Genomic DNA, 22,068 nt, shown 5'->3' on the forward strand with positions numbered 1-22,068 from the left:
AACTTTCCAGTGGGACCTGCTGGACAAATGGTCCGGGTCGCATCTTCAGATGCATCAGCGGATAACCCTGTCACCAAGGACAAGGGTGTCCCTCCTGTGGTGGTTGCAGAGTGCTCATCTTCTAGAGGGCCGCAGATTCGGCATTCAGGACTGGGTCCTGGTAACCACGGATGCCAGCCTGCGAGGCTGGGGAGCAGTCACACAGGGAAGGAATATCCAGGACTTATGGTCAAGCCTGGAGACATCACTTCACATAAATATCCTGAAGCTAAGGGACATTTACAATGCTCTAAGCTTAGCAAGACCTCTGCTTCAAGGTCAGCCGGTGTTGATCCAGTCGGACAACATCACGGCAGTCACCCACGTAAACAGACAGGGTGGCACAAGAAGCAGGAGGGCAATGGCAGAAGCTGCAAGGATTCTTCGCTGGGCGGAAAATCATGTGATAGCACTGTCAGCAGTATTCATTCCGGGAGTGGACAACTGGGAAGCAGACTTCCTCAGCACGACCTCCACCCGGGAGAGTGGGGACTTCACCCAGAAGTCTTCCACATGATTATAAACCGTTGGGAAAAACTCGACAGGTATTGCGCCAGGTCCAGGGACCCTCAGGCAATAGCTGTAGACGCTCTGGTAACACCGTGGGTGTACCAGTCAGGGTATGTGTTCCCTCCTCTGCCTCTCATACAAGGTACTGAGATTGATAAGATGGAGAGGAGTAATCACTATATTCGTGGCTCCGGATTGGCCAAGAAGGACTTGGTAACCGGAACTTCAAGAGATGCTCACGGAGGATCCGTGGCCTCTACCTCTAAGAAGGGACCTGCTCCAGCAAGGACCCTGTCTGTTCCAAGACTTACCGCGGCTGCGTTTGACGGCATGGCGGTTGAACGCCGGATCCTGAAGGAAAAAAGGCATTCCGGATGAAGTCATCCCTATCCTGATCAAAGCCAGGAAGGATGTAACCGCAAAAACATTATCACCGCAATTGGCGAAAACATGTTGCGTGGTGCGAGGCCAGTAAGGCCCGACAGAGGAAATTCAACTGGGTCGATTCCTACATTTCCTGCAAACAGGAGTGTCTATGGGCCTGAAATTGGGGTCCATTAAGGTTCAAATTTCGGCCCTGTCAATTTTCTTCCAAAAAGAACTAGCTTCAGTCCCTGAAGTTCAGACGTTTGTAAAAGGGGTACTGCATATACAGCCTCCTTTTGTGCCTCCAGTGGCACTTTGGGATCTCAATGTAGTTTTGGGTTCCAAAAGTCACATTGGTTTGAACCACTTAAATCTGTGGAGTTAAAAATATCTCACATGGAAAGTGGTCATGCTGTTGGCCCTGGCCTGGGCCAGGAGCGTTTCAGAATTGGCGGCTTTATCCTGAAAAAGCCCTTATCTGATGTTCCATTCGGACAGGGCGGAATTGAGGACTCGTCCTCAGTTTCTCCCTAAGGTGGTTTCAGCGTTTCACCTGAACCAACCTATTTGTGGTGCCTGCGGCTACTAGGGACTTGGAGGACTCCAAGTTGCTAGACGTTGTCAGGGCCCTGAAAATATATGTTTCCAGGAGGGCTGGAGTCAGGAAATCTGACTCGCTGTTTATCCTGTATGCACCCAACAAGCTGGGTGCTCCTGCTTCTAAGCAGACTATTGCTCGTTGGATTTGTAGTACAATTCAGCTTGCACATTCTGTGGCAGGCCTGCCACAGCCAAAAATCTGTAAATGCCCACTCCACAAGGAAGGTGGGCTCATCTTGGGCGGCTGCCCGAGGGGTCTCGGCTTTACAACTTTGCCGAGCAGCTACTTGGTCAGGAGCAAATACGTTTGTAAAATTCTACAAAATTGATATCCTGGCTGAGGAGGACCTGGAGTTCTCTCATTTGGTGCTGCAGAGTCATCCGCACTCTCCCGCCCGTTTGGGAGCTTTGGTATAATCCCCATGGTCCTTACGGAGTCCCCAGCATCCACTTAGGACGTTAGAGAAAATAAGAATTTACTTACCGATAATTCTATTTCTCGTAGTCCGTAGTGGATGCTGGGCGCCCATCCCAAGTGCGGATTGTCTGCAATACTGGTACATAGTTATTGTTACCAAAAAATCGGGTTATTGCTGTAGTGAGCCATCTTTTCTAGAGGCTCCTCTGTTATCATGCTGTTAACTGGGTTCAGATCACAAGTTGTACGGTGTGATTGGTGTGGCTGGTATGAGTCTTACCCGGGATTCAAAATCCTTCCTTATTGTGTACGCTCGTCCGGGCACAGTATCCTAACTGAGGCTTGGAGGAGGGTCATAGGGGGAGGAGCCAGTGCACACCAGATAGTCCTAAAGCTTTCTTTAGATGTGCCCAGTCTCCTGCGGAGCCGCTATTCCCCATGGTCCTTACGGAGTCCCCAGCATCCACTACGGACTACGAGAAATAGAATTATCGGTAAGTAAATTCTTATTATTGATATGTTGTAGGGAAGGATGATCACCTGAGTTCACCTCAGACTAGCTATGGCAGTGATTTTCAACCTTTTTTTACTCGAGGCACACCGAACAATGTATTAAAATTGCCAAGGCACACCATCAGTTCCCCACAGGAAAAAAACACACACACATTGGCCCTCACAGTATAAAAAAAAAATCCACACATACATTGGCCTACGCAGAAAAAACTATCACATTGCTCCCACATAAATCCTATTGCTCCCAACATGAATTATTCACATTATTCCCCCCATAAATCCATAAATCCTTATTCTCCACACATAAATCCTCTTGCTCCCCACAGGAGAAATAAAATAACAAATATTAGCCCCTACCAGTGCGCTGTCCTCTTCCTTGTCCCTCAGTGGTGGGGGTTGTTCATAGTGGAGTGCTGCGAATACTGATCAGTGGGCGGTCGGGCAGATGTGGGCATGGGTGGGCAAGGAAAGCTGTGCATGTAGGCAGGAACTGGAAGATATATATGCAGGTGGGTGGGCTGGCTGGGTGTGAGATGCGGCAGATGTGACCTATGATTTCACACCACCGCGTCTTCAAGGCATAGGTCACAAACCAATCACAACTGATCCTCTAAGAAGAGTCCGAGCCAATAGTTCACTCTGAAGGTGCAGGAAGCGGCTCTGGCTCTGCGGCACACCTTGCAATTGGTCGCGGCACACTAGTGTGCCACGGCACACTGGTTGAAAAAGCCTGAGCTATGGTTAAATAGAAACTGTGCTCACTGTCATACTTATTTTAAAGTATTTTTAACAAAGGAGAGTTGGAAATCCACAAAAGTACCAACTGGGCTTTAGAGCCATGCCCATACAGTAAAAAAACATAACATCCCTTACAAGTGATAATCAGGTGACCTGTGCATCATTATGTCTTCTTGGTGCATTATGGTTAAAATGCAGCATGTATGTTGTTTTTAATGCATCTGCTTTTCCAAATGTAAGTGTTTAAACCACTCAATGAGATAGTATGTTATATCATGTCAGGCAGCATATTTATTTGGAGCTAATGGGGTATATGCAATTAGCGGCGAATCGCAGCAATTTTTCGGCCGTTTTTCAATTCGACACAATTCGACAGTCTAATTTCGGCAAGTGGGTGCCGAAATTGACCATATGCAATAAAAAACGGATTCGACAGTCCCGCTGACGAAAAACGTCCGATTTGACGGATTTTGTTCCGTTTTTTTTAAAAACGGGTAAAAACGGGAAAAAACACGGAAAAAAATGGCGTGGGGTCCCCCCTCCAAAGCATAACCAGCCTCGGGCTCTTCGAGCTGGTCCTGGATCTAAAAATCCGGGGGGGAAATGGACAGGGGATCCCCCGTATTTTTAAAACCAGCACCGGGCTCTGCGCCTGGTGCTGGTGCAAACAATACGGGGGACAAAAAGAGTAGGGGTCCCCTGTATTTTTTATACCAGCATCGGGCTCCACTAGCTGGACAGATAATGCCACAGCCGGGGGTCACTTTTATACAGCGCCCTGCGGCCGTGGCATTAAATATCCAACTAGTCACCCCTGGCCGGGGTACCCTGGGGGAGTGGGGACCCCTTCAATCAAGGGGTCCCCCCCCAGCCACCCAAGGGCCAGGGGTGAAGCCCGAGGCTGTCCGCCCCCATCCAAGGGCTGCGGATGGGAGGCTGATAGCCTTGAGAAAATGTAAAGAATATTGTTTTTTCCAGTAGTACTACAAGTCCCAGCAAGCCTCCCCTGCAAGCGGGTACTTGGAGAACCACAAGTACCAGCATGCGGGAGAAAAACGGGCCCGCTGGTACCTGTAGTACTACTGGAAAAAAAATACCCAAATAAAAACAGGAGACACACACCTTGAGAGTAAAACTTTATTGCACACCTGCCGACACACACATACTTACCTATGTTGACCCGCCGACTGCCACGTCTCCTGATCCGCCGATCCGGGGTACCTGTGAATCAAATTATACTCACCTCAATCCAGTGTCCAGATATAAATCCTCGTACTTGGCAAAACAAATAAACGCACACCCGGACCTGCGGACTGAAAGGGGTCCCATGTTTTCACATGGGACCCCTTTCCCCGAATGCCGGGACACCACGTGACTCCTGTCACAGAGGTCCCTTCAGCCAATCAGGAAGCGCTACTTCGTTGCACTCACCTGATTGGCTGTATGCGCGTGTGACCTCAGACAGCGCATCGCAAAGCCTCTCCATTACTTTCAATGGTGGGAACTTTGCCGTCAGCGGTGGGGTTACCCGCGGTCAGCCGCTGACCGCGGGTGACCTCACCGCTGACGCAATTTTCCCACCATTAAGTATAATGGAGAGGCTTTGCGAAGCGCTGTCTGACAGCTCAGACGTGCAGCCAATCAGCAGAGTGCCAGGACGTTGCGCTCGCTGATTGGCTGAAGGGACCTCTGTGACAGGAGTCACGTGGTGTCCCGGCATTCGGGGAAAGGGGTCCCATGTGAAAACATGGGACCTCTTTCAGTCCGCTGGTCCGGGTGTGCGTTTATTTGTTTTGCCAAGTACGAGGATTTATATCTGGACACTGGATTGAGGTGAGTATAATTTGATTCACAGGTACCCCGGATCGTCGGATCTGGAGACGTGGCAGTCGGCGTGTGAACATAGGTAAGTATGTGTGTGTCGGCAGGTGTGCAATAAAGTTTTACTCTCAAGGTGTGTGTCTCCTGTTTTTATTTGGGTATTTTTTTCCAGTAGTACTACAGGTACCAGCGGGCCCGTTTTTCTCCCGCATGCTGGTACTTGTGGTTTTCCAAGTACCCGCTTGCGGGGGAGGCTTGCTGGGACTTGTAGTACTACTGGAAAAAACAATATTCTTTACATTTTCTCAAGGCTATCAGCCTCCCATCCGCAGCCCTTGGATGAGGGGGACAGCCTCGGGCTTCACCCCTGGCCCTTGGGTGGCTGGGGGGGACCCCTTGATTGAAGGGGTCCCCACTCCCGCAGGGTACCCCGGCCAGGGGTGACTAGTTGGATATTTAATGCCACGGCCGCTGTATAAAAGTGACCCCCAGCTGTGGCATTATCTGTCCAGCTAGTGGAGCCCGATGCTGGTGTAAAAAATACGGGGGATCCCTACTCTTTTTGTCCCCCGTATTTTTTGCACCAGGCGCAGAGCCCGGTGCTGGTTTTAAAAATACGGGGGATTCCCTGTCCATTTTCCCCCCGGATTTTTAGAACCTGGACCGGCTCGAAGAGCCCGAGGCTGGTTATGCTTTGGAGGGGGGACCCCACGCCATTTTTTTTCGGCATTTTACCATTCCATTTAAAAAAAAAAATAATAATAATAATATTTTTATAAATATATAAATAATACTTGTGCCTCCCAAAAAGACAAACCAAGTACCTAATCCCTTCTAATATAAATAGATATGCTATTACCTTTAAAAAAAACACACAAAAAAACATGTTTTAAATTTTTTTTATTAGATTCACCCACCAAAGTGTGGCGGATTGAAAATGACGAATTTACTGTCTAAAAGCACTATTGTCGAATTTCCAAACTTCAATTGAATATACTTTTGTCGAATTGCCGCATTTGTACCATTGCAGAAAAGTCGAATTTGACAAATGTCGAATTTCAAAAAGTCGTATTTTGAAAGTCCGTTTTTTTGACGGAAAGTACTGAATTGCATTGTCGTTTTTTTTTTTTTTTGGCGAAAAAGTCCAGTTTTTCTACAATTTCGGGAATTCGACCGCAATTGCATATACCCCTAAGTATTAGATGGAGGCTCTGGTGAGATTTTACCAATGCATATTTAAAATAGTAATCACTTACTGGCCCATTTATCATTAAATATTTGCGGCTTATTAGGATGTTTTTGGGGGTAACCACAATTATTTAGTTTTATCCCCATGTATTAAGGAGGGATTGCCTCAGATATATCTGCTACAATCCCCTTATTCCAGCCAGCATCTGCAATCCCGATAGGTTTCTACGAGGGATGTAATGCTGTCAGATTTACCAAGCTATGGAATGTGAAGTATTCCCAAGCTTGGACTCCACAGCTAGTGGCATAAGCCTATTGTAGCATATGGGCTACAGATCACAAATTTAGCCGTCAGAGGGTTCCCCCAGAACCCTCCCCAGCAATCAGCCCGGTGCATGCAGGGCCGTAGAGGGATTGCCCAGGCATGGCAAAGTCAGGGGCGTGGCCTAAATAATAGTGATGAGCGAGGTTCGGTTTTACTCGGTTTTACTCGGTTTTACTCGGTTCTCAAAACGGCATCTTATTGGCTATCCAAAACACGTGACATCCGTGAGCCAATAAGATGCCGTTTTGAAAACCGAGTAAAACCGAGTAAAACCGAGTAAAACCGAATCCGCTCATCACTACTAAATAACTGAGGTGTGGACCCCCCCCCCCCCCCCCCCCCCGGCTTGTACGTGTGCTAACATCCCAGCAACTTGCCAGTGGCCCATCTGGTAGAATAAAGATTCTTTATTGCAGCTAATTGTTGTTATAAGTGATCTTTTCGGGTGCTGACTGCAAATGATAAATGGAGTCCTGAGGTTTTTTTTAATCAAAGCTCTGCGAGAGATATAATTATGAGAGATAAAGTGCCAGCCAATCAGCTTCTTACAGGCTGTGTTTGAAAAATGACAGTTAGGAGCGGATTGGTTGGTACATTTTCTCCCACAATTATATCTTTCTCCAAGCTTTGATAACCCCCCTAAAAGTTTTATTTATAAAATTAGTGCATTTCCTTAAAACAACTTCTGCTCTCTTTTCTTTACTCATATAAGACACAACAGCAGAGCACTTTGATCTGTTATCACACAGTCGCAATACATCACTCTTCAGCTGAAGGGGACTGCAAAGGGGGTTTGTGAACTTGGACAGCAGTCAGCTGTAACTGTAGCAAATCACTATGAAATGAGTGGAGAAAGATCTGTCATAGTTCAGCAGCCCTGGTCTTTCTTTCTTGGTGCCCCTTTGACAGCCTGAGCCCGGCGACCAGTGCCTCCAATGTCTCTGGGAGTTACGCCACTGAATGGGGTTCATCTGTGGCTATGGTCTGAAGACAACTACCAAGCTGCCCAGTAATGATTCTATGAATTTTGATAGTTGCGGCCATTTTCAGGCCTTACATATTTCAACATTCTTCCAATTGCCTTATATGATCTTGGATATAATAGTGTGTAACTATGAATAACATTAAGCTTTCTTTAAAAATAATGTAATATACTTTACTTTTCAACTATTGTCTGAACATCACTTAATGTGCATAACTGTATAACAATGTGCTCTGTCTAGATGCTATTCTCCAACATTGAGGACATTCTTGTGGTCCACAAAGAGTTTCTAGCCCTGATTGAGCAATATCTGCATCCAGAACCCAATGCACACCAAGAAATGGGCACCTGCTTTCTCCGATTTGTAAGTGTCAGCCTGTGTTTTATACCATGTCTATTGTTCAATGTGTGACATGATTTAAACAAACGTATTTGTAAAGCTTTATAGACAATAGATGATTGAACTGAGAAAATGTTATGTGAATTGTTCCTAAATTGCAGCTATGGTAAAATCACATTAATGTACTGTAAAAGATAATTGGGAATAGGACATCTTGCATAGAGATGTCAATTTCACTACTTAATTGCATAGAAGTAATGTGAGGGGTAAACACTGAGTTATTTATACCCCTTTCAGACTGACAAAAATTTCCCGGGTTATTGCACATGAATGCGCATCAACCAGGGAATTTGCTCAGTGTGGAAGGGTACAGGGACAATATCCCGGGACGAGCGTCCCAGCATTTCATCCCAGGTCTCGACCAGGGTTGAATCCGGGATCGTATCGGGATGCGGTGCAGTGTGAACGGGTATGACGGATCAAGGCGACCCGGCACCCGTTCTCTGCATAGGAGGAGGCGGTGCTTGGAGATGATTATCTCCAAGCAGAGCCTCCGGTAACGTCAGCGGTGACATCACCAACACGGCAATATGCCGGGTCGGGCCCAAGTCTGAAGGGGTCTCAAGCCAGGTCGCACCTGGGAAGCATCCGTGTACACATTCCCGGGTGCAATCCGGCTCTTGTCAGTCTGACAGGAGTATTAGTGTACTAGAGAATTTCAGATGTAAACTGACCCCAATTGCCAAAATGATTTAGGGGAAATAGCTGAGTTGAATTTACCAAGTTACGGCTGTTGAATAAAATATAGCCGAAAAGGATATTCCCAATGGGCGCTTAATAATTATTTTTTTATTAATTATTAAGCGCCCATTGGGAATATCCTTTTCTGCTTTCTATTGTTAGGAGGCTGGCATTCCTCTTTTTCCCAATTGGCTGCTGATATTCATTTATTTTTAGCCACATTCAGTACAGTGCGCTCAAGCTATTCCTTGTTGTTGAATAAAATATCACTCCGATATGGAAGTAACTGTATTACATTCAGCAATAATAACTACTACAGCCACATAACCATTTATAAAAGGTATTCTTTAATAAAATTTCTCTTTAAGGTCCTAATGCTACTGGTGCAAATTGCAAGTTCAATGAAAGCTTACTGTTTTCTGCAGGCAGTGGAGGCAGCTACAGTATACTGTATTGTGAACTGGTCCGATATTGGTGAGAATGGGTGCAGTTAATATACCGGCTGTCTGGATCCCGGCGTTCAGGAAACCGATGCCAGAATTCCGACAGCCGGTATAATGCTGGCAGTTGGAATACCGAACGAAGCCCGATATTCCCACTCAGGTGGTGGATCCACGCCACCTCCCGAGTGGGAATATAACCTGTGACGAGCAAAGCTCGCCACTGGGCACGATGCGTGTCAAATGCAACGAGCATGCAAGGGGACTTGCTGCACTCGCTGCTGGGATTCAGGATGGCGGGTTGCCGCTATCTGTATACTTACAGCCGGCATCACGTCTACTGGCATTACGTATGTATTCCGATAAGAATATAGGAATAAATGTAGAAAATAGTGGCATCACTAAATAATATGGATTCTTTCTTTCTAAAACTGTAGATACAATAGACAGCTGTAGATTTATATACATCCACTATAGGGATTTATTTATGAAGTGACGTGATGCAAATCTCAGTGCTAAATTTAAAAGGTTAATAATACTTTTACTAGCAAGACAGAGCAATAAATGCATTGGCTTTTTAATTATCAGGCCATGGAGGCAGAACAATGACCCAGAGATGAGTTTGCCAGCAATGGTCGATGGTATTGCCACCGATTGTGAAGATCCAATGGTTCTCCACCTTTTATGGCACAGGGCCTGCATTGATTTTATTTTCATACACTAGCACAGGAAGAACACAGCCCCCTAGCACAGCGGGAACACAGTTTTCATACCCTAGCACAGGGAGAAGCCAGCCCCCTAGCACAGGGGGAACACAGTTTTCATACCCTAATACTGGGGGATCCCCTGGATGGTTCGTTGCCCGTCTTGTAAAACTCCACCAGTGTCCATCAATGTGCAAAATAATTTATGGTTTCCCTTTGATTGTTTCACATCATCGATGCTAACCATTGGCCAACCCTTCAATGGCCAACCCTACAACAACCTCCTTCGGCACGCACAACGTTCTGAGTGATTGTTTTTCCAAGTAGACATGGTCACACCTGTGCTTGTCCACACCCGCTTTATGTCACGGGGGCCGTGGTGTGGAAAGCTCATTATGTGTTTCCCTCAGCATTGTTGTACCTATTGATACTATTTTTTAATCAATCAATTTTCTCTATACGATTGTAGAAAGAGCGCTTTGCCATATATGATGAATACTGCAGTAACCATGAAAAGGCTCAGAAACTTTTGCTTGAACTTAACAAAATCCGAACAGTGAGAACATTTCTACTGGTAAGAAGTTTTTATCCTTGAATATACAGTAGTTTCTTGATTTATAAAGTGATCCTGTGTTTCGGTTTATATTTGATATTTTATATTCAGTATACCATTATGATAGCCTGGTCCTTTTTTGTATTATAATGAATCTTTTTCTTTGCTTTGATTTAAAGGTAAATGTTATATTTTAAGCATTTAAGGGCATATGTATTAAAATGTATAGAGTAGTAACCAATCAGTTCCTCACTGCCATGTTACACGCTGTGTTTGAAAAATGACAGGAGATGGAGAGAGATAAAGTACCAACCAATCAGCTCCTATCACTTTTCAAACACAGCCGGTAACATGGCAGTTAGGAGCTGATTGGCTGGTACTTTATCTCTCTCCACTTTATCACTCTCCAATGCTTAGTACATCAGCCACCTCCTATCCCATACCACCCCTCCCCTTCCCTCTAACCAGCTCTGACCTCTTTCTCCCATGTATCTGGTGAGGAAGTCATGGCCCTCATCCGTTCCTTACCCCACTCCATCTTTAGAGCCACCTCTTTGATGGCACCAAGGGGGTCATTCCGAGTTGTTCGCTCGTTGCCGATTTTCGCTATGCTGCGATTTGCTGCTAAATGCGCATGGTACGCTGCGCATGTGCTTCGTTATTTTACTAAAAACTTAGCAGTTTTGCTGTGGTTTCAGCGGCGCTTTTCATTCGCACTGCTGATCGGTGTGTGATTGACAGGAAAGGGGCGTTTCTGGGTGGTAACTGAGCGTTTTCCGGGAGTGTGCTAAAAAAACTCAGGCGTGTCAGGGAAAACGCGGGAGTATCTGGAGAAACGGGGGAGTGGCTGGCTGAACGCAGGGCGTGTTTGAGACATCAAACCAGGAACTAGACGGACTGAGCTGAACGCAATCTGTGAGTAGGTCTGGAGCTACTCAGAAACTGCAAATAATTATTTAGTAGCAGTTTTGCTAATCTTTCGTTCGCAATTCTGCTAAGCTAAGATACACTCCCAGGGGTGGTCTTCAGTATGCCGACTGACGGGATCCCGGCGCACAGTATACCGGCGCCGGCATACCGACAGCCGGCATACCGACGCTTATTCTCCCTCGTGGGGGTCCACGGCCCCCCTGGAGGGAGAATAAAATAGCGTGGCGCGCCACCGTGCCCGTAGCGTGGCGAGCACAGTGAGCCCGCAAGAGGCTCATTTGCGCTCGCCACACTGTCGGTAAGCCGGCGGTCGGGCTCCCGGCGCCGGTATGCTGGTCGCCGGGAGCCCGACCGCCGGCATATCGTAGCGAACCCACTCCCAGAGGGCGGCGGCCTAGCGTGTGCAATGCTGCTAAAAGCAGCTAGCGAGCGAACAACTCGGAATGAGGGCCCAAATCCCTCGGTTTTCTGCCACCCTGATACTTATTCCAGTGCTGTTTACTGAAGCAGCTATGTTTATGTTCCCTGTACTTGTCCTATACTGTATTGAGTTGTAAGTCACTGTCTTCATGTTTTGCTTATTTGTTTACTCTGTAATTGGGCGCTGCGGATCCCATGTGGTGCCATATAAATAAAGGATAATAATCATAAAAATAATCTCCTCCACTGTCTGCAGCTGTAAGATTCTCTCCTGGTCTTAGCGTAACAAGAAATTTGCGCCTGATTTAGAGGTGGACACAATTTGTTGCAGATGCAGTAGAGTGATGTTTTGTTACTGCACATCCACCAAAGCTATAATGCGCACGTGTGGTCATGGATTAGCTACGGCGCGCACACAGAGGATTCATTCACAAAGTGAATGTCAGTGTTTGGGGATGGCTAGAAAAACGTGTGCGTGTTTACAGTATGTGCATACCATAGACGTAATAGTATGTTGCAGAGTTAAATAATGTTGGGTTTTCTTAATTTTTTCCCCTCCAATTAAACTGTATAATGAATTGTTGGACTTTTGTACTAGATATATCCAACTGTGCCATTTCCTTTCCCAGGCTTTATATAGGTCCATCAGAAACCGATCCATGCACATATACACGAGGCACAGCAGACTCGCACCTAATAGGGCAGATATACGTTTATGAAGCCGATCTTGGTAGATAATTGGGGCCCAGGGATTGGCATATACAGTAGGTGCTTTCATAATTGAACACAGTCTATGGAGCAGATGATTAAACCCACTGTTATAGGCTATTCAAATGATAGTATCAGTATTGTGAAGGTGACACAATCTGCAACTACATTTGGCAGATTTTACCTAGGTTCTGCAGAGCCACCCCAGTAAATCCCCCTATCCCCCCTGCCCATGAGTGTCCATGACGCAGTGGCAGATTTGAGGGATTGCTATGAATCGTTCTTTGCTAATCACAATCCCGACATGCAATGCCAGATTGTCAGTCCGCACATGATTAGATAGAGTGCATCCAATTGGAACCCTTTCCCCTGCCTTTCTGTCAGCCTTGTCTGGCTTCTAGGGTCTGCAGCCTATGCAGTCCCTAAGTGCCAGGCTCTGAGTTTGTGCACATGCGCTTTTTCCCATCCCCTGCTAAATTATTCATTTTTTAGCGCATGGACAATGCATACCAGGTCCTGAGCCGACAGCAACTGTCGATTTGAATTGCCACCCACTCAGTCCCCCTCCTTCATGTAGGAGCCAGCACTATGACTATCAATTTCCACAAAGACAGTAAAACTGGCAATTTTTCCAAACATGAGACAGTTTTGGGGTATTTTTTGCATTTGGAAAGTGTGGAAAATGGGAGCACTGAGGAAAATGTCATGTTCTCCTGACTTTGCATACTAAGCTACCAGAATTTGTGTGTTTTGTAGCAATGTGATCCACAGTCAATGCACGAAAATAATCATTGCTAAAAATGAAATAGAAATACTAATAGCACACTATGGTATGACGGGATGCAGAAAAGAAAAAGAAGAAATATGAAGTTTGAAGCAAAACTAAATTATCTGTTTTACAAAAATCGTCATTTATCTTGACTATCAAGCAAGTAGGGCCATATTGTGTACTTGTAGATAATACATTGATTCCTGTTAAAGTTTATAAGAAAATTGTTGCAGTCTGACTGGCAAACTGCATATAAACATGAAATTATCCTGCAAGCACACATTGCAAACACCCACCTAATAATATCACAGTACGGAAAAAGCGAATAACACGGCCAGGATTTGCCTGAAAACCAATTTTGTTTGTGCTCCCAGAACTGCATGCTGCTTGGTGGAAGGAAGAACACAGATGTTCCGCTGGAAGGATATCTAGTTGCACCAATACAGAGAATATGCAAGTACCCACTTCTTTTGAGAGTAAGTATGCTTTGGTTGCTAGGGAATGTTATTAGAGGCTTAAAGCATGTTTCTCAGAGTATTTAAATCTCTTCCAAGCAATCATTCCTCTTCCTTTAACAGGCCTGTTATTATGCAGAGCATACCTTGGTACGAAAGGAGAGCTTCCAGCAATGACCAGTACAGGGCAGTCTCATCAATATTGAGCGCACCTTATATTTGGTCTCTTTCTATGCAAACTTAAATAGCATATTATTTGTGGACAGGTTTTTTGCTGTTGTCTATGTTCTAAGATTTTAGGGAATAATTATCTATGTGTGGCAATGTGTATGATTCTGCTAGCAGTGCTTATCACTGCAATAAAAAAAAAAAAAAAAAAATATATATAAAAAAAATATATATATATATATATATATATATATATATTGCTGAGGCCGCTGTACGACTCTAATATATACATGTATGAGCTTCACTGGGCCAGTCTTTGGCGATATGCTCATGTTTGACACAGTTACCTGTTTTGTGCATGTACAGTGGAACGGAAAACCCAGTATTGGCAAAATAATCATAACAATAACAATAATAATACTAATTAAAAAAATAAATAAAGATTTGTAACATATATATATATATATATATATATATATATATATATATATATTTCCCAAAATGGACTGGCACTCTCCTGACTTATATCACTGACCTCGGTGCCTTCTGAAATGATGATGCAGAATTCCAAAAAACAACAGCGGCACTCGAGGGATTTGAAAATGGAAAAAGTTGTATTAAAAAACAATTACATATAGCCGACGTTTCGGGGCTCACTTGCCCCTTTGTCAAGGTGTGTAACAAATGTAGGGTGTACTGACATACCTTATATCCCGTGAAAGCCCGCCAGTGCACAGTGCGCGGCCGGAGACGTGACGAGCCCGTCGTACTTCCGGTCGCGGCGTGATGACATCACTACTGATGCGTCTGTTGCGTTAGCAACCAAGACGCTACTGCTCGATATAGTAAACAATGTCGTGACGCGAACAGACGCGTGTGTGAGTGAACGGAAAAGTAGTAACCACATCACCATGGAGACCCTCCACCCAAGGAGTGCATGATTATGCAGAACAGATCTGGGGTCATAGCTGTGCTTAAAGACTGTAAAAACCAAACAGTGATGAATATTGGTCACACTGCAATCCATTAGTTGCGGGGGTCGGGATGCAAAGTCCGGAGACCGCTCCCGTAATTATTTAACAAACCTGACCCGACGGTCTCTGCTTGATGGTCTAGAAATGTGCATATGCCAATATACCCACGGCTACATGGGCATAGACAAGACCTTTGTGACGTGTATAAGTGACCCCTAATAAATGATGGATCCCAGTGCCAACCTTCATCATGTCTGGTGAAGGCCCGAAATGTGTTCCCCCTTGTATACATGAAAGGGACATGCATGCAGTCAAGGGTTGCTTAATGCAAGATATAAGGGGAACTGGCAACAGACCAATGCGGGGATCCTGGGGTGAAACGAGAGGAAAAATGGGGAAAAAAAGGGGGGGAAAAGAAAAAGGGGGGGGGGGGGGTGAGTTGGTAGGGGGGAAGGAAGCAGGGGGGGGGGAGTGGGTGAGGGAAAAGGGTAACTGGGGGGGGAGGGGGAAAAGGGGGGGGGAGAAAGGGGGGGGGAGGAGGGAAGGGGAAGGAAAGGAAGGAGGGGGTGGAAAGAAGTGATAGAATGAAAGGAACAAGGATGAGGGACAGGACATGAGTTCAGTCCATCACAGGCTCATATGAAGATGTTCCAGGAAAACTTCTCGTTCAGTCCCCCTGGACTGATGGTTCCTAGTTCATAAATCCATTTGGACTCAATATGCAGCAACTTGCGGTCCCTGTCCCCTCCTCGGATGCTTCGCGGCACATGGTCTATAATCTGGTGCTTGATGTCGTTCATATATATATACATATGTGTGTGTGTGTGTGTATATATATATATATATATATATGTGTGTATATATATATATATATATTGTGTGTCAGAACCACATAGATGGGGTAAAGTCCAGCTCACTTTGTTTTCCACAACATGCAGGTTACATAGTTTCATGCAGGATTCGCAGGTCAGGTTTACATGCAGGGCCGGCTCTACCATTAGGCAGCTTTAGGCGGCTGCCTAGGGGCGCCGGCCACTGAAGGGCGCCACTGAATTCATCTAGCAAAAAACTGAAGGATTCTCTGTATGCGGGTCTGTAATGAACTTACAGATGGGCAGATGGAACAAAATAAGCATACAAATATATGACGCTGGAATCCTGACAGCTGACATCCTGAATGTTAGCATGCTGGGGAGGGTTAGGGTTAGGCTGCAGAGAGAGAATGTTAGGGTAAAGGCAGTAGCGGATCGTGCCACGGGCAAGCAGTACTTTTGCCTGGGGCGCCGCCTTCCGGAGGGCGCCGGCGCCATCCGGAGGGCGCCGCACCATGGCAAGATCCGCCACAGTGCCCTCCGCAGTGCCCCCCGCTGTGCCCGCCGCTGGTCCCCCGCTTTGAAGGGAAACAGACGCTAAGCGTCTAGTTTCCCTTCATGGAGAGGACTGTGCTGTGCGGTGCGCGATGACGTCATCGCGCACCGCACAGCATAGTGGCACAGACACTAGGGGTCATAATTGACCTCTAGTGTCTATGCTGTGCTATGGGAGAGACGTAATGACGTCTCTCCCATAGATCCGAGGACAGACATAACCATCCGAGGACAGGAGAAGAGCGGCGCCGGCGGAGGAGGAGGTCTGGAATCAGGAGCGGGGATTGTAAGTATACTTTTATTTTTATTTTCCAGCTGCGCTACAGGGGGCACAAATGGGGGCGTAACTGACCACGCCCCCATATGAAGCCACGCCCCTATTTTTGCCCGGGGCGCCACAAGGGCAAGATCCGTCCCTGGGTAAAGGGTAAGGTTAATTAATTTAATTCAAGATGTTGGTATTATAGTGGTCAGCATGCTGCTGTCTGTACTTTTACTTTATATATTAGTAAAAATATACTTTATCACTTTAAAAGTACTTTAGCGTTGTCTCTTTTCTCTGTATATATTTAATGATGCAATGACGTCATCGCGCACCGCACAGCACAGTCCTCTCCATGAAGGGAAACTAGACGCTTAGCGTCTGTTTCCCTTCAAAGCGGGGGACCAACGGCGGGCACAGTGGGGGGCACTGCGGAGGGCACTGTGGCGGATCTTGCCATGGTGCGGCGCCCTCCGGATGGCGCCGGCGCCCTCCGGTAGGCGGCGCCCCGGGCAAAAGTACTGCTTGCCCGTGGCAAGATCCGCTACTGCCTTTACCCTAACATTCTCTCTCTGCAGCCTAAACCTAACCCTCCCCAGCATGCTAACATTCAGGATGTCAGCTGTCAGGATTCCAGCAACATATTATTTGTATGCTTATTTTGTTCCATCTGCCCATCTGTAAGTTCATTACAGACCCGCATACAGAGAATCCTTCAGTTTTTTGCTAGATGAATTCAGTGGCGCCCTTCAGTGGCCGGCGCCCCTAGGCAGCCGCCTAGAGCTGCCTAATGGTAGAGCCGGCCCTGGTTGGGAGATATGGGTTTGACAGGCAGTATCAAACAGCAACAGAGGTCACAGCACAACAGGGTAAAGTCTTCTCAATGAAGTAGATACAAAAGATCCAATGGTTCCAAACCATACTTGCCTACCTGACCCTCTCCATGAGGGAGAAAATGCTCTGTTCCTGGACTTACCTGGTAATGTATGATTGCCGTCACCTGTGGTGAGCTAGTTAATTGATAAGAAAGGTGTTTCACCACAGGTGACGGCAATCATACATTACCAGGAAAGTCCAGGAACAGAGCATTTTCTCCCTCATGGAGAGGGGCAGGTAGGCAAGTATGTTCCAAACGTAGTCCCCAAACACCCCTCCTATTGCCTGGCCGACTACTTCAGCATCAGGAACAGTTTCCCAGTGTCTCTGCTGCTTCTTTTACCAGGGTCACACAGGTGATTGTAATCATGCCTGCTGCTCAGCTTTGCACACACCTGGCCTGGGTCTGACATCCTGCATTTTACCTTTCTGTGCTATCCCTGCCACATTATGTATTTGTAAAAATATTTAAAAACATCAAAAAAGGTTTATTAAAAACAATAAGCAATTTTTTTCACGTATTCTGGGCCTAATTCAGAGTTGATTGCAGCAGCAAACTTGTTAGCAGTTGGGCAAAACCATGTGCACGCAGGGGGGGCAGATATAACATGTACAGAGATTAGATTTGGGTGTGGTGTGTTCAAACTGAAATCTAAATTGCAGTGTAAAAATAAAGCAGCCAGTATTTACCCTGCACAGAAACAAAATAACCCACCCAAATCTAACTCTCTGCAAATGTTATATCTGCCCCCCATGCAGTGCACATGGGGGGTCATTCCGAGTTGTTCGCTCTGTAAATTTCTTCGCATCGCAGCGATTTTCCGCTTAGTGCGCATGCGCAATGTCCGCACTGCGACTGCGCCAAGTAAATTTGCTATGCAGTTATGAATTTTACTCACGGTTTTTTCTTCGTTCTGGTGATCGTAATGTGATTGACAGGAAGTGGGTGTTTCTGGGCGGAAACTGGCCGTTTTATGGGTGTGTGTGAAAAAACGCTACCGTTTCTGGGAAAAACGCGGGAGTGGCTGGAGAAACGGAGGAGTGTCTGGGCGAACGCTGGGTGTGTTTGTGACGTCAAACCAGGAACGACAAGCACTGAACTGATCGCAGATGCCGAGTAAGTCTCGAGTTACTCAGAAACTGCACAGAGATGTCTTATCGCAACATTGCGAATCTTTCGTTCGCAATTTTAAGAAGCTAAGATTCACTCCCAGTAGGCGGCGGCCTAGCGTGTGCAAAGCTGCTAAAAACAGCTTGCGAGCGAACAACTCGGAATGACCCCCATGGTTTTGCCCAACTGCTAAAAAATTTGCTGCTGCAATCAACTCTGAATTCCCCCCTATGTTGCTACTTGTTAAATAGGCAATAACAGTTATTGTATGCTTAAGGCTTGTGGTAACCACTTTGATGTACAGTGTGGGACTTTTCCTTCTTTAATAAATATACTCCTTTATTACTTTACTTTATTTTGTCTAATGGAAACATAAAAACAAATGTTATATGGATAAATATTCACATAAAAAATTATAAAGTGTTATGTTCTAAGGTTGCATTCAAAGAGATTATGGGGTATATGCAATTGTGGTCGAATTCCCGAAATTGGCGAATTTCGGGTAATTTTCGACCAAAAAAAAAAATTCGCCTATGCAATGCAGTGCTTTCCGACCAAAAAACGGACTTTCAAAATTCGACTTTTTGAAATTCGACTTTTTGCAAATTCGACTTTTCTGCAATGATACAAGTGCTGCAATTCGACCAAAGCATATTCAATTCAAGTTTGGAAATTCGACAGCAGTGCTTTTAGACAGCAAATTCGTCATTTTCAATCCGCCACACTTTGGAGGGTGAAAACAAATAAAAAAATTTTAAACATGTTTTTTTTGGTGTTTTTTTTTTTGGGAATAGCAGATCTATTTACATTAGAAGGGATTAGGTACTTTTTTTTTGGGGGGGGGAGGCACAAATATTATTTATATATTTTTTAAAATATTATTATTATTATTTTTTTATTTTTTATTGCTGGAACGGTAAAATCAGAAAAAAAAATGGCGTGGGGTCCCCCCTCCAAAGCATAACCAGCCTCGGGCTCATTGAGCTGGTCCTGGTTCTAAAAATGCGGGGAAAAAATTGACAGGGGATCCCCCGTATTTTTAAAACCAGCACCGGGCTCTGCGCCTGGTGCTGGTGCCAAAAATACGGGGGACAAAAAGAGTAGGGGTCCCCCGTATTTTTAACACCAGCATCGGGCTCCACTAGCTGGACAGATAATGCCACAGCCGGGGGTCACTTTTATGCCGTGCCCTGCGGCCGTGGCATCAAATATCCAACTAGTCACCCCTGGCCGGGGTACCCTGGGGGAGTGGGGACCCCTTCAATCAAGGGGTCCCCCCCAGCCACCCAAGGGCCAGGGGTGAAGCCCGAGGCTGTCCCCCCCCCATCCAATGGGCTGCGGATGGGGGGGCTGATAGCCTTTGTGATAAAAAAAAGATATTGTTTTTTCCATTAGTACTACAAGTCCCAGCAAGCCTCCCCCGCAAGCTGGTACTTGGAGAACCACAAGTACCAGCATGCGGGAGAAAAGCGGGCCCGCTGGTACCTGTAGTACTACTGGGGAAAAAATACCCAAATAAAAACAGGACACACACACCGTCGACAGTAAAACTTTATTTCACACTACCGACACACACATACTTACCTATGTTCACACGCCGACATCGGTCCTCTTCTCCATGTAGAATCCACGGATACCTGAAAAGCAAAGTTCAATATACTCACCTCAGGGTCCAGAGATAAATCCACGTACTTGGCAAAAAAAGAAAACGCAAATACCCGCTCCAGAACGGACTGAAAGGGGTCCCATGCTGACACATGGGACACCTTTCCACGAATGAGGCCTGTCAGTGACAGCTGTCACTGACAGGTCTCTAAGCCAATCAGGAAGCGCAACTTCGCTTCCTGATTGGCTGAAGGGACATCAGTGACAGGAGTCACGTGATGTCCCGGCATTCGGGGAAAGGAGTCTAATGTGAAAACATTGGACCCCTTTCATTAGTCCGGTGGATCGTGTTCGGTTTGTTTTTTTACAAAGTACGTGGATTTACCTCTGGACCTGGACCTCTGGACGCTGGAAGGTGAGTATAATTTTTTGACAGGTACCCTCGGATCGTCGGAGATCGTTGCAGTCGGCGTGTCAACACAGGTAAGTATGTGTGTGTCGGCGTATGAAATAAAGTTTTACTATCAAGGTGTGTGTGTCCTGTTTTTATTTGGGTATTTTTTTCCCAGTAGTACTACAGGTACCAGCGGGCCCGTTTTTCTCCCGCATGCTGGTACTTGTGGTTCTCCAAGTACCAGCTTGCGGGGGAGGCTTGCTGGGACTTGTAGTACTAATGGAAAAACAATATCTTTTTTTTTAACACAAAGGCTATCAGCCCTCCCATCCGCAGCCCATTGGATGGGGGGGGGACAGCCTCGGGCTTCACCCCTGGCCCTTGGGTGGCTGGGGGGGGGGGACCCCTTGATTGAAGGGGTCCCCACTCCCCCAGGGTACCCCGGCCAGGGGTGACTAGTTGGATATTTGATGCCACGGCCGCAGGGCACGGCATAAAAGTGACCCCCGGCTGTGGCATTATCTGTCCAGCTAGTGGAGGCCGATGCTGGTGTTAAAAATACGGGGGACCCCTACTCTTTTTGTCCCCCGTATTTTTGGCACCAGCATCAGGCGCAGAGCCCGGTGCTGGTTTTAAAAATACGGGGGATCCCTGGCCGATTTTTCCCCTGCATTTTTAGAACCAGGACCAGCTCGATGAGCCCGAGGCTGGTTATGCTTTGGAGGGGGGACCCCACGCCATTTTTTTTTCGGGTTTTTCCCCGTTTTTTCCCGTTTTTTAAAATCGCGGCAAAATCCGCCAAATCGGCCGATTTTCGCCCGCGACTCTGGCGAATCCGTTTTTCATTGCATATGGTGAATTCCGGAAGCCACCTTCCGGAATTCACCTGGCGAATTTGGTCGAATTGAAAAAACGGCGATAATTGCCGCGAATTCGCCCGCTATTGCATATACCCCTATACCTGATTAATTATAATGAGTATAGTCACAGCAGTTCACACCAGAGAACCTTCTTATTTCACAGCATTAAATAAATATCACACATTCATATTGTTCTGCAGAAAGAGTCAGTGCAGTCCCACCTACTGCTGAAATCTTCTTTTAATGTATCTCATTACATATCCCAACAGGAGTTACTGAAAAGGACACCAAAGAGGCACAGTGATTATGCCTCTGTGGCGGAGGCTTTGCAAGCAATGAAGGCCGTGTGCTCTAACATTAATGAGGCTAAGAGGCAGATGGAGAAATTAGAAGTGTTGGAAGAATGGCAGAGCCACATAGAGGGCTGGGAGGTAAGTGTCAAACACTGATTCAGTTATCCCCTTCACAATGTTCTTCTATTCTGAAGTTTTTCTATATTAATTCTGCAATGAAGGTCTAATAGAGCAATGTATTCCTTTTCTTCCAATAGTATTTACCAAAATAGCAAAAAAACCTCTCATTTTCGTTTGTTTGTTTTTTTTTTTTTTAAATAAAGAATTGCTGTTTCATTTGCTTGTTTGCTTCTCCAGTTTTAGGTAACTGTCATACCGGATCCAATATGAAATACCGGCAGACGGGATGCCGGATATTACTATAGCAACAGCAGCATCCCGTCTGCCGGAATCCCAGCAGCAACGCCATGAGTCCTCTTGCGGGCTTTCTGCGCTCGCCGCGCTTCAGGCCTGGTGGCAAGCTTTGCTCACCACAAGTTCTATTTTAGGCAGATGTTGGGATTCTGGGCGCTGGTATAGTGTGGGCCGTTGGGATTCC

General features: G+C 46.1%; 1 protein-coding gene across 3 annotated transcripts in view; it reads left to right on the forward strand.

Moving 5' to 3' along the window:
- Positions 1 to 22,068, forward strand: part of PREX2 (phosphatidylinositol-3,4,5-trisphosphate dependent Rac exchange factor 2) — an 867,640-nt gene that overhangs the window by 138,315 nt on the left and 707,257 nt on the right. For all 3 annotated transcript variants that reach the window (XM_063923872.1, XM_063923873.1, XM_063923874.1), the window contains 4 exons: positions 7,742 to 7,864; positions 10,195 to 10,299; positions 13,480 to 13,581; positions 21,447 to 21,608. In XM_063923872.1, coding sequence (XP_063779942.1) covers positions 7,742 to 7,864; positions 10,195 to 10,299; positions 13,480 to 13,581; positions 21,447 to 21,608 — 492 coding nt within the window. The remainder of the gene's footprint in view (positions 1 to 7,741; positions 7,865 to 10,194; positions 10,300 to 13,479; positions 13,582 to 21,446; positions 21,609 to 22,068) is intronic.

The sequence above is a fragment of the Pseudophryne corroboree genome, chromosome 5, assembly GCF_028390025.1.
Source record: "Pseudophryne corroboree isolate aPseCor3 chromosome 5, aPseCor3.hap2, whole genome shotgun sequence".
NCBI classification, from domain to species: Eukaryota; Metazoa; Chordata; class Amphibia; order Anura; family Myobatrachidae; genus Pseudophryne; species Pseudophryne corroboree.